Source organism: Pimephales promelas, chromosome 15 (assembly GCF_988280905.1).
Source record: "Pimephales promelas chromosome 15, fPimPro1.hap1.1, whole genome shotgun sequence".
In the NCBI taxonomy this organism is placed as follows: domain Eukaryota; kingdom Metazoa; phylum Chordata; class Actinopteri; order Cypriniformes; family Leuciscidae; genus Pimephales; species Pimephales promelas.
Genome location: NC_142783.1, coordinates 19,804,521 through 19,818,212, shown reverse-complemented (window position 1 = coordinate 19,818,212; position 13,692 = coordinate 19,804,521). Strand labels below are relative to the sequence as shown.

Genomic DNA, 13,692 nt, shown 5'->3' with positions numbered 1-13,692 from the left:
AAGTTGAAAAGCCTTCACTGTCAAAAAAAATTTTAAAAAAAATTAAATTATTACATGCTAATTCTTGTCAATGGGGCAGTGCCCTCAAAGGTTCACTTTTGTGCATTATCTACCACTAACATATACATACTAGTACTTTAAAGGGTTTGTTCACCCCCAAAAATTAAAAAAAAAATTTCTGTCATTAATTAATCACCCTTGTGTCGTTGTGATCTTCAGAACACAAATGAAGATATTTTTACGGAAATCTGAGAGATTTCTCTCTCCTTTGACAGTCTACGCAACTACCACTTAAAAAAGTTCACAAAGAGATCGCAAAATTAATCGATGTGAATTTATTGGTTAAGTCCATATTTTCTGAAGAGACACGATCGCCTTATGTATATGATGAACAGATTGAATTCAGACTTTTATTCACATATAAATATTCATCACCACACAGTTTTGGAAAACTGAAACTCATACCTGTTCACTTGACATGCAAGAATCAATGTGCTTCATTCTCATGTAACGCAGCACATTTGAGCTTCTGTTTACTTATCAATATGTGAATAAAATCATAAAACTAAATATGAAGAGTTCAGATGCAAAAGCCTCTAAATGCCATTTGAAATTTTCTTCTTTAATGATGATTTTTATCAAACTTGTATATTTAAGTTCAGTAATTTCACTTAAATAACAATTAATAGGTAATCATCACTGCCATTTAAGTGAAATCACTGAACTTAAATATGCAAGTTTGATAAAAATTATCATTTTAGAATAAAATTTCAAATGGCATTTAGAGGCTTTTGCATCTGAACTCTTCATATGCTCATCATATAAAAGGGATCGTGTCTCTTCAGAAAATGTGGAATAAACTGCTCAATTCATATGATTTAGTTTTAATAAAATAAAAAAACCATCAATATAGTTCTTTCTCATGACTAAAAAGAAAGCAAGAGAAATGATCCTTCTGTTCATAAAACATGCTAAGCTTAAAGGAGATAGTATACTGTATACCCACCCAGTTTAGATGGAAAGTCTCTCAAGCTGACTAGCTGAAGACGCTACAGTAGCTGCACCACTAGTACTTCCTTGAAAATAAATTTCAGCACAGCGCTACAAAAATCCAAATGAAATGACCTTTAACAATATAATACTTTACAATGAACTCCATTAAATGACTACATATTTATATACATATAGAGCTAAAATTTTTCTGTTGAGTATAAATACGCTATCTCTTGGCTACGCCAAGCCAATGTTGATTCTTGTTTTATTACGAGCTCCGTCACGTTCTCTGTTTGCTAGTAAACTCTCATCTGTTCTGGGTCTTTTAAAACAGAAAATTCTTCGGAGGTTTGAGATTCTCCTGAGGTTTGAACAGGGAGGGATCAGCAAGACGAAGACGACGTCTATGCGATACACCGAAGCAGTTTGTTTATACCTATGGATCCGACATGGCAGCAGACACGAAGTTATGTATATTCGCATATACATGTCAAACAACAAAACATCCCAGAAAATGGCTCCAATCTATTAGTTTCAGTTGTACTTTCGATATATTTATAAGACTGGAACTCTGCGGATAACACACAAATTAACCCCGCACTCGGGTTTGATTTGGGTTGTGCTAGCCTATGTAGCTGTCTGTATGTTACATAAACTAAAAGAACGGTTATATATAATATTTTCTGGCTAATTTACTTTAGATTTTATATATATATATATAAATATACGGTTAATTTGTGTGATTTGTTTATATATATATATATATATATATATAATACACATCTTTCACCCAAACTGAATAATTAAAAACAAGTTTTTCCCAGGTAGCCTAAATAACTCACTAAAAACTCACTAACTTATTCTGTGCATTTTGGGCACTTTTTATTTTTATTTTTGTTCATCAAAACTGTGCTTTCACTTTAATTGAAGTGTGAGCAGTGCAGCAAAAAACAGATTCGACGCCGAAACCCCCGCTTCATTGCTGCTCACTCGAAACTCCTTTTCCCGGTGAGAATGCACTTATTGATTAACATGCACGCCGAAAAAGATATGCGTTGTGAAACGGCCTTTAGATACATGCCATCATGTACACATAAATCTCTTACCCATCGTCTTCTTCCTTGTCCAATAGAGTGCCGAAGTTATGACGTCACTTTGTAGGACAACTCGGAAGTTAGCGTCGCAGGGGTTCCCAACGATCGAAAAGCTATGCATTTTCCCCATAGACTTTTGGAAAATCACAAAAAAAATAAGATCTGTGTTCAACAAAGAGATGTGACCTTTACACGTTTTGTCTATCAAGATAATCTTTACAAGTTAATCCAAAATTTATACATTTTGAAGCCTATATAAAGTTTAAAAAAACACAAGCAGGATATAACTGGTGTGTTTTATGTCATAGATCAAAGCGTGAAAATATTTAGAGGCTATAAGGATTAACTTCACTTGTAAATTTCAAGGAATAACTTGTTTCAAGGAATAACTTCAAGGAATAACTTGTTTCAAGGAATAACTTGTCAAGATTATCTTGATAGACAAAACGTGTAAAGGTCACAACTCTTTGTTGAACACAGACCTTGTTTTTTGTGAGAGGTATTATCGACAGTTTTGAAAAGCAACAGATATTTGAAGATGCCTCTGTACCGAGACAATCTCGTGTCCTACAGTCTCCGTGCAGGACATCTTCATCTTTTGTTGACCTGGACTGTCTCGGACCACAGCTGGTACGCGTCCCACCAAACTCTTTTTCCCAAGCTTGGCGTAGAATTGCCCCTCTGCCCCTGTGGCCCCTTTTCGTAGCCTCCTCTTACCTTTTCTTTAAACAATCCCTCCCTCTCATCTTTTCTTTAAACAACCTTTCCCTCTCTCCAACAGGCTGCCCCACACACTCGCTAAATGAAGTTAGTCCAGCACCCCCCCTCCCCATCCTCTTCTGCTCCCCACCAGACACACTCACAGAATTGTTTGTTAATAGTCCAATTAGATAATTGCCATCTTTCACTCCTTTTGCTCTCCGTTTCCCATAAAGGACTGAATGGCTCCGGGAGGGGGGGGGGAGTTCAGCATGAAGAGGGCCTCTGGCCCTGCAAGGTGACAAGAAGGGTCCGAGCCTGTTCCATGCTCACAACCATTGGCTTGAATTGAATCATTGTAGCCTAATCAATGGTCTTATTGGATTACAGACCACTGCTGTTCCCCCAGATATTGTTGCTTTGACAATGAAAATAGGCGAGACTGAGTGGGTGGGTGGGTGTGTAGTGGTGTGGAAGGAGTGGGAGAGGGGAGGAGGAGGGGGCCGCTTTGGATTTTAGCGTTGGTATCTCGGACAGGTTGAGTTTTGTAGCGGTGCTTCAGCAGGTTTCTTTCAGGGCGAGGGGGCTGAGTGATCCTCCTAGCATTCGTTTGGGGTTTGTATTTGAGGTGCTGGCTGACTCTGGGTGGTTGTTGCACACTGTCCTCGGCTTGACAGAGTTCCCCCCTTGTGTTCATCTCCTTTCTTTTGTGAATCCGTGTTCATTACCACTACAGTTTCCGAGCGAAGTGGATTCCATTTTTTTTTTTCGTATTTCAGGTCTCTCCGCCTCTCTCGTTCTTTCTCTCTCTCTCTCTTCGCTCTCTACCGATCTTTCCCTCTCTCTCTTTTTCGCTCTTTGCTTGTATTAGCTCCGAGGGTGCAGTGCGTGGTATCGGGCCGTTATCCGGGGGAGATTCACAGCCTGCGCGTAAAGTTAGCCCGACCGAACTACAGCCTGAGAGCAGAGGAACGGTCACTGCCGGGGCATCGAGGAATGAAGTGGAACTTTTCTGGCGGTCCGTTGGCTCCGTAATTGTGCGTGGTGGCGATTCGAGGCAAATCATCTCCCTTGATCCTGCGTGAACGAGGGCGGAGAGGGGGGTCGGAGTGAGTGGACCCCTCTATCAGGACAATGTGTATTTCCCAAACAGTTTAGAGTATTCATGAGGTTACGCAAATGTGGAGGCAGCAAAATTACCGTAATCAATTGAAGCGGCGAGCATGCGTCCGTCCACAGCTCTGATTACCCGGAGATTAGCCTGATGTGAATGTTACAAGGAGAGGAGCTGTTAAATTGCTGTTGAATTTGGGTGAGAAGTCTATGATCATTGGGCAAGTGAGTTTGCACAGAGATAATAGGGCAGATCACTGGACTGGGCAAGTGCTGGTGGCACATTAGCTATCTGACTCCAACTCCAAGCTGCTGTTTTACAGAAAGACCAAACCTATATTACCCAGAATAAGCAGGCTGTGTCAAAAACCCTTGCAGTTATTCCTTCCCAAAAAGGAGAAATCTTCGCGACTATGGATGTCCGCTACGGCCAAGACTCGGAGTCCGGAATGCTGCTGAAGAATGGACTAAAAGAGGGGAAAGAGGGAAAGGATTCTCAGGGGAACATTTCAAAAACATTCCTGAAGGACCAGCAGGAGTCCTTCTCTCCATCCGGACCAGTGGAAAACTGCGAAAAGAGCCGGACGAGCTCAGGGGATCCTGACTACTGCCGAAGGATTCTTGTTCGAGGTAAGTTCAAAAACACTCCTTTGGAGCTTTCAGTAAATTCTGCACTCCAGAAAAAAAAAAAGAAAAAAAAAAAGAAATCGATTTAACTTTTAATTTGGCTTTTATTGCTAGTGTCGCTGGTTTTGTTGTCTTCCATTTGAGCGTTCACAAGTGTAAATTGATGTACGCCGAATTGATATGTTTTGTATTATTGAAAAAGAATTTTAATTGTTATTTTATCAGCTGTTATAGTGTGTCATAGCTTAATGATCCAACTTTTCCGCTGCCTTTTAGATGCAAATATTTGTATATTACCATTATAGACATAAACACTAAAATTAATTGATTCATTATCAAAGCTGGAAAATACTTTAGCTCTGGTATTATATGATTGACAAAGATTTAGTAGTTTAAAGTACATTTTCTGTGATTGAGAGGTTTAAGGATAAATTTAGTTATTTTTGCACATAAAGGATAATTTCACTTTTTATTTACACAACTGATTATGTTGCTTATAATTTTTATATGGTCTTATGATCTCTGCTTTTTATAATTATGAGCTTCAACGCTTTTTGTCCTTCATTGGAAAAATTACTAAGGTATCGGAATGGAGATCTGATTTTTTTTTTTCTTTCATAAACAATGTAATTGAGATTGTGGAGCATGTACAACAATTTATTTGTAAATTGAAAATGTTTCACATTAATTTTCAGAAAAGCTATTATAATGTTTTCATATAATGGCTAAAAACTGTTTGTCGATTTGTGTCAAATTACTAACATAGTTGTGAAGCCCCTCCTGCTACTGTCAGCTGATTGTAAAATTCTGGAGAGCAATCAGCTCCATTAATTTATTTAGGTTGTGAAGCTAAATCTAGGTCATTCTCAGAGGCCTGTTGAAATATGAGGAAATTAACCTCATGAAATTATTGTGTCATTTCTTCAGTCACAATTTCGCAGCCAATACAATAATTCAGTATCTGGATTTGAATAATTTGTAGACCAGTGTGTGTGTGTGTGTGTGTGTGTTTCATGATTTTGAAGTTGTCTCAAAACTTAACTTATTTTAAAAAGAATGTATTTATTGATAAGAAAAAAATAAGCATGCTGGTGCGCGGATTTCCAACATTAATAACAAAAAAGAAAAAAGACTGTTGATTTTAAATATAAAAAAACAGCCAACGTGTTTGGTGTGTTTTTAAATATTTATTATTTATAGTTTTCAGATCACACATCTCTCTTTCTCCTTTCATTTACTTTGTTCATTTTATTACGAAAAGTTATTAGTAACCATTTAATCTGTCTTGAGATATTTGAAATATTTATAACTGAAATGTGAAATGCTGTTTGATTTGATAGATTTTTGTGTATTTGTGATTTATGCAACTTAATAGCATTTTTATTTTACACAACACTATTTTCATAAATAAGAAGTTGTTAGTATTTAAAAGCGCAGACCATTTTTTTTATGAATAAATAATAAGTTCTAGTCATTTATATGCCATGCCATATCTACAAAAACATTACGGTCTTTGGGGGAAAAAAAGGTTTTCTTGATTAAAACACCAAGTTTTGTACAGTTTAATCTGTTTTGCATCACTATCTTTATTAATTTCTCAAAAAAGTTATACTTTTAGCATGTTTTTATTATATAATGATTTCTACTAATTGTATGTACAAATATTTCATTGGTATTTTAGTAACACTTTACAATAAGATTTCATCTGTTAACATTATTAACCACATGAACTAACAATGAACAATACTTCCACAGCATTTATTGATCGTAGATGTTTATCAACATTTAATACATTTTTTTAAAATCAAAAGTTTTATTTGTAAACCTTAGTTAATGCACTGTGAACTAACATGAACAAACAATGGACAACTCTGTTTTTATTAACTAAGATTAACAAAGCTTAATAAATGTTGTAAGAAATATATTGCTCTCTGTTAGTTTATGTTAGTTAATACTAATGAGACCTTATTGTAAAGTGTTATCTTATAGCAAGTATATTTACTGAAAACATTTTCCCCTTGACATTTAGATGCCAAAGGTTCGATTCGAGAGATTATTCTCCCCAAGGGTTTGGATCTAGACCGACCAAAGCGCACTAGGACCTCGTTCACAGCAGAACAGCTGTACAGACTGGAGATGGAGTTTCAGCGGTGCCAGTATGTTGTGGGACGAGAACGAACCGAACTTGCCCGACAACTTAACCTGTCTGAAACTCAGGTACACACTCAAATACACATATCGATACACAAATACAATGACAAATACACAAAACAATCAATTATAAAGACTCAAAAATAATCATAGACGTGCATCACACACATTCAGCTCTCCCAAAAATATTTATCCTTGACACGTCTGACGCATTTGATGTGTAAAAATGCATTTTTTTCACTCTGTACCATCTTAAAAGACACACAGCGACCTGGTAACAATGTTTTTAATATACGATTTGATCTTTATTTTATTTGCATTCTGATCATCCTGTGGCATCCCTTCAGAGCACCTAAAACATCAATGGTCCGATTGCATCTTCCTGACATTTTCCTGGATAATTCCCTTTTGCAATAGTTTGATGGTTTGTTAGTCGCATGTTTGTTAGACGCTTTACAAAAATAAGCCCAGAGATGCATTTGCAGCACATGCTTTGCGCTGGGGTCAGTAAGAGGTCACAAGCTTGAGATTACATGACTGAACTGTACATGCACTCTCTCTCTCTCTCTCTCCCCCTGCTTCTATGGCGGCCTTTTTTTTATCCTCTCTCTCTCTCTCTCTCTCTCTCTCTCTCTCTCCCTCTCTCTCTCTCGCTCTCTCTCTCTCGGCTTGTCTCCCTGGATAATCTGCAGTGCGGGGAAACTCTGACTTCAGTAGTAAGGCTAATTTTGGAGCCCACGTTTTTTATTTGTTTATTCATCAGTGAACATGTTCATTATACCACATGCTTGCATGACCAAGTACTGCATTTGTTAAGGAAATGTCAGGCTCACAAATCTTCTTTTCTCAATTATTCAATCGTATGTTGTTACTATTGATCGGGCCTCCCCTAATTAAACTCCTTGAACACCTGCAAACCGCCAAAGCTGTCTCAATGTTCCTAATTCTGTTGGCCATTTGAACTGTGTCACATTCTATCACATCATCACCCCACTAACGACTTTAAAATTCTTCTGCTCTCCTGTGGGGCGAAATTACGACATTTGAAGCCCCGAGGCAGATCGGTGCTGCTAACACGGGGAGCACAATAGAGTTAGCTTCACTAATGCCCTCTCTAATGCCCCGTGATGCAGTGCAGTTCAAATCCATGCCTTGATTACATTAAAGCTTTCCGTGTCTCTTCTTGGCCGCCTGATGAGGACGGTGAAGTGCTTCCTTAATGACGGCATCATGAAATTAACATTGTGTTCAGAGACGCGAAATGTTCTGTGGAAAGATCAAACAAGGAAAGTCCTTGTGAAAGTTTGCGTGAAAGTGTTCCAGCAATGCATTTTTTTATTTCTCAAAGACAAAAACAAGAATGCGTGCGTGTAGAACTGCTGGTAATTCAATGTTTTCCTTGACCTTCCGATTCATGTTATCAAGAAAACATTGCAAGATTAAACAAATACAAATGTATATGTTAGAAAAGTATGGTTTAATCTGATAACTCAATAATTAGCGTGTCTTTACAACACTAATGGAACTGTTAAGGTATGTACTTGCGTAACTAACAGCGAGCTGCATATTTGTTCTTTAATAATTTTGCACTAAACATTTAAATATGACCGCCATTGCGATGCCTTTAATGTGACAGTTAAACTGCGTGACACAATTCTGAGATGTTAGTCATTCTTCATTGTTCTTATTGCTCTGAATCCATCGATCACTTTAAGTACAGTGAATATGAAGCGCACCTCCTTTTCTCTATAGAAAATACATATATATAATGACTTTGTTTTGCTAGTCATAGAGCTTGAGCTAAACATGTATTATCTGGAAATTGCCATTCCTCTTTCTTTTTAAACCTAAATGAAATGGATACAGTACAATTATGTGGTTCAAAACAGTATTGATTCATCCGTCCTTGCAAAAGGAGCTTGTGTTGTGCTGTTTTTCAAAAGAAAAGCACACATTTGTGTTCATTAAATAAGTTGATATCAACACTTACTTTTACCTTTTTTTTTAATTTCAAAATAAGGTTCACTTACACTATTGATTTTAACTTAACTTTTTTACTGCTCCAAAAATGAATCAGATTTACCATAGATATATATAATCTAATCACATTTTACCTTATTTAGTTTCTACAAATAGACTTCTCGAAATCATGATTTTTTCTCGAGATTTTTTGTAAAAAAATCTAATTTGTTTTACTTTTTTTAACTTTATATTTATTTATTTGTTACAATTGTAACCAATTCTAGCATTAGTATTATGCAAAATCACACAATTTCCCTCATGATTTTGTTTTTTGTGTTCCATTTTAAGCTGTTTTCTCTCGTTCCGTCTTTCGGCAGGTGAAGGTTTGGTTCCAGAATCGGCGCACTAAGCAGAAGAAGGATCAGGGGAAGGATTCAGAGCTGCGTTCCGTGGTCTCCGAGACAGCCGCCACATGCAGCGTCCTCCGTCTCCTGGAGCAGGGCCGGCTCCTCACCCCCCCTGGCCTGCCAGGGTTGCTGCCCCACTGCGGGAGCTCGTCACTAAGCTCAGCCCTGCGTGGGCCGTCTCTGGGCATCACCGCAAACGGAGGCTCCTCCAGCAGCAGTAGCAGCAGTGCGGCTAGCTCAGGCACAGCCGGGGGGAGCCCGCCGCTACCAGCGGTGACCAGTTCGGGGACAGTCACGGGGCTGCAGGGATCTCCGCCTGCCCACGGGCTGTTTAGCTTTCCTATGCCCTCTCTACTTGGGTCGGTCGCCTCACGCATCTCCTCCACCCCGCTCGGCATGGCCGGATCCCTCGCAGGGAACTTGCAGGAACTTTCTGCCCGCTACCTGAGCTCCTCCGCCTTTGAGCCCTACTCGCGGACCGATGGCAAAGAAGTGCTAGACAAGAAAGTTTTGGAATGATCACTAGGGGTTTCTTTTTGTCTTTGTTGTTGTTGTTGTTGTTGTTTTGAAATTAGTTTGAGCTCTGATTATCTCTCTCTTTTTTTTATTAACTTTCGCCCCTTTTGTCACATCATTGCTGTTGTGTTTTTTTTCCCTCATGTCATCAACCTGCACACTTGATTCCACTCAGAACTGTAAAAAGGTGGACTCATACTTTTCAAAAACGAGGATTTTCAGAGCTTTTTGCACTAAATCAAAGTTTCTCCAAATTTGACACAAACGAGAGCTTGAGGAAGGAATGTAGCAAAATATTATGGAGGGGAAGAGAGATAATGCTTTCTGAGGCAATATTTTCGGGGCACTTTTTTCCCGTACAGCTTTTTTGGAGCTGGACAGTTGTATTCAGATTAAAAACGAATCTGAAAACTGCTGGCTATTAAATCAGTAGTACAGAACATAGACCCCCTGATTAAAAACTGAACTCAAAACTGCTCATGGTTTCACTTTGAAGAGCGATCTAAATGAGATTTTTGCATAGCTGGTTTTGCCGAGTCTCAAATAATGAAATATATATATTATATCGGAATTCATTTCGAAAAGTTAGCATACAATACACAGTCATACTGTGGCTTTATATACACAGTTCACAGTTTGCTCTACCAAGCTATTAGATCAGATGTCTATACCATTTTGTATTCGTTGGGTTAAAGATGTTCTGACTAAATCGAAGGAAAATGCTGTCAGACCGTTAAATAGTCCAATAGTCCTGTGTTGTTCTCTACATGGTTTCTGTGAGGGTGCTCCCCAAAACGAGTTTTGAAGGCAGTCCCAGTTTGTGAGTTTGTATGTCTTAAATATGCAGTTTTTCTCCTCTGTGTGTGTGTGCTGGTACTAAAGTTGTAGTCCTGGTTTTCATGTGTAGGTGCTTGTTTAATTGAAAACCTTACGAGAAAATTTGAAATGTCAAAGCTCCTGAGTGTCGACAAGAACCTCGCATTATCGGACTAGTCGATTTGCCGTGAGCAGCAAACCCTGTACCAATGCGGCAAAGTTTTCCTGAAGAATTCTACGCCCTTTCTATTATCAGACATGAAACGAGGCAGATCTCTGATGGACGAACAGGGTACGATTACTGTAGTATAAAAGATTGAATAACTAAAAATGTTATTTTATTGTAAATTATTCACGTCTGTAATAAATAGATCCTTAGTATATCTGTAAATAATGAAAGAATGAATGTATTGGGGGGGAGGGGGTCTGACTGAACAGCCAATCAAAGCTCGGGTGGTGTTGTTGTTAAATATCTTGAAGTTTGTGAATCGTGGTATGAGTGTGGATATATTATATATAACTAAAAAGTCAAAACAAAACCAATCTGTTCAGTCTTTCATTGCATCTTTCTTAGCTGTGTAAATTTTAAATGATGTGACGGTTTCTTCATGTGGCGTTCTCAGCATCAGTGCAAATCGTCCAAGGTCACTTAACATTGCCAGTTCTGTCACAGCGCTCGCTGACATTGTGTGCTGTGGGGATGTTTAAAGAAGAAGAAGAAGAAGTTGTTTTATTTATATTGCACCTTTCCAAAGCTCAAGGTCGCTTTACATTGTACATTACAATACATTTAGACACCCACATAAATATAACAGTCACATAGGATACATATGATCACATTATCCAAAATGGATGTTAAATAGATATGTTTTTAACTGGGTCTTGAATGTAGCCACAGATGAGTTATTACGTATTGTAAGAGATAGCGAATTTTATAATCGAGGAGCAGTAGACAGTACTAGACAACCGGAAACGAGGGATGGACTGTAAACCGAGTTCAGTTGGTTTTCTAATTCATCTGTTTGAGAGACATACAGGAGTTCAACCTTGCGTGAATGAATGTGTCTGAACATCCTGGAATTGCTCTTAATATATTCTATTTCATTTGGACAGAAACATCTCCCAGAGTTACTCCTTGAAGACATAGAAACAAGTGTAGCAAACACAACAGGAGGGGGTTTGTGAGAAATCTACTGGTCTAACTGTGATATTACTGGAAGTAAATAATCAAAGTGTTTGATTTTAAAGGTGGTTTGAAATATTAATCTGAAATATCTAGGATTTTTGCATTTCTTTACAACACAATTAAGACTTTTAAACGATGAGTGAGGGTGAGACAGTGATTTTAAATGAGAAAAGTGAAATGAGGTGAATTTAATAATTTATTGAGGTGTGGGATGGGAGGTAGACCAGACACCTCTGTTTTTCAAAGAAGAAAAAAGAAAAATCTGTCCTTGTAATTGCATGAACATTATGGTGTTGTTGCATAGTTATTTTATAAAAGAGACAGAGACTATAGAAAAGATTTTGGCATACACAGGGTAGAGAGAGGGGATTTTTTATTTGTAAAATGATTTTATAAATGTAAGCTTGAGCAAAGTCTGAAGGTTGTGGAATGGCAATGACTAGCCAAATGAAAGCAGAACTTCTCAGTGCAGATGAAGTTTTGCAACACTGAGTTCCTCAAGGGCAAAAAACCCCACAATAAATCTGCATTTGAAAACCAGGATCTTAGTTTTTTGATGCCATTCAAACTGAAAATCTTTCATTTAAAAAAAGACAGGTTAATATTTATTCAAAGTAACTTGGAATTTTGTTCAATTTATATGATTTTTGTATTACTTTGTTTTGCTGATAATACAATTTGAAAAGAAATAAGTTTGACATTTCTTTGATTACATGCCAGTTTTAGCTTTCGGGTTTGAGCTATCGCATGTTTGTGTGCGTGTTTATATGCGTGCACTGATTGGAAGATTCTAACTAAAGGCCTTTGTCACTTTGCTACTCGGAGTGTTTTGCAGTCTTTGCCCTTCTGAGTCTTGGGAATCTTCCTCAAAAAAAAAAACACAACGGTCTTGGCCTCCTCTCCCCCTCGCTCTATTTCTCCTCCCTCACAGCCCAATTAGGCTGAAGGTCGAGCTGCATTGTGGTTGGGGGTGAGGGAACGGGTGGAGACGATGGGGGAGAGTGTGAAAGAGGGAAGGGGGGGATTGTGTGAGACCACCAACACGTTCCCCGCGTCACATGACTAGCCCTTAAACACCGGCCTACAGAGGGAGGAAAGGCAGCATCCTGTGGGTGTTTTGTGCTCTTTGTGCATCCCTCACTTCCTCTTTTATTTGTGCTTACATATGGTGATCAGAGCGTAAACGCACGCTGTGAAAGAACCTTGTACAAGAGTAGAGTGGACTCGTGACCCCGATGGTCCTGGAGAGCGTTAAATCCTGTCATGGCTTTCCCGGCCTTTCCCTGAAGTGTCATACATGCTGACAGGCTTTTGCAACTAAATGATCCAATAAACCAATCAGGGGATTTTGAAAAGCTGAGCAGCAACACGCTGGTACCTTTGGCACATAGACTTGCCTGGGCCCTTAGTTCAATATGCCTATTGCTGACTAAGAATTAGTTTAGAAAATCCAAAAGAAAACACTTTCAGATATCTGTCTTCTGAGGATGAATAATTCACATTCGGAAGCATAATCAGAGGAAAATAATAGTTATACATAATGTACACTGAAAAAAATATTGTTGGTTTAACTTAAAAAATTAAGTAACCTGGTTGCCTTCAAATTTTAAGTTCATTGAAATAGAAAAATTGAGTTAATACAATGAAACACTATATTTCTATATGTTCTATATGGAACCTTTTTGGTTAATTCATTATCATTTGTTTTGTCCTTTCCGGATTAAATATTTCATATTATTGACAAACATCAAGACCCTAAAATGGATTCATGAATGCATGTGAATGATCACAAAATTCAAGATATGGGGGTTAGAAAATGTATATATTTATATCATTGTAGTTGACACGAAGAGTTCCATTCCAGTTTTTCTCCTCCAAAAATCAGCATGATTAAAATGTGATATTAACAGTTTAATAAACAATACTTTAATTACAACTACAAAATGGTGCTGAATAATGTAATATGAATAATAGCCTATAAAGAACCTTAGGACCAAAAGGGTTCTTTCTTGTCATTATAGAACCTTTTTTAGCATAAAAGGTTCTTTGGAGTTGAGTAAAGAACCCTATGCTTCATATATAGAACCTCAATGAGTGAAGAGTTTGATTTAATCACCAAAAACTCAAA

General features: G+C 37.9%; 1 protein-coding gene across 1 annotated transcript; it reads left to right on the top strand.

Moving 5' to 3' along the window:
- Nucleotides 1-2,548: 2,548 nt before the first annotated feature.
- vax1 (ventral anterior homeobox 1) lies at nt 2,549-12,501 on the top strand. The gene is made up of 3 exons (XM_039669970.2): nt 2,549-4,529; nt 6,556-6,743; nt 9,017-12,501. Exons 1-3 carry the CDS (start codon nt 4,313-4,315, stop codon nt 9,563-9,565), a joined length of 954 nt encoding a protein of 317 aa, XP_039525904.2. The 5' UTR covers nt 2,549-4,312; the 3' UTR covers nt 9,566-12,501.
- The last annotated feature ends 1,191 nt before the right edge of the window (nt 12,502-13,692 follow it).

Coding starts and splice junctions, on each gene's coding strand:
- vax1 (XM_039669970.2), top strand. CDS start 4,313: ATGGATGTCCGCTACGGCCAAGACTCGGAGTCCGGAATGCTGCTGAAG. Junction 4,530..6,555: donor CCGAAGGATTCTTGTTCGAG/GTAAGTTCAAAA, acceptor CTTGACATTTAG/ATGCCAAAGGTTCGATTCGA. Junction 6,744..9,016: donor TTAACCTGTCTGAAACTCAG/GTACACACTCAA, acceptor GTCTTTCGGCAG/GTGAAGGTTTGGTTCCAGAA.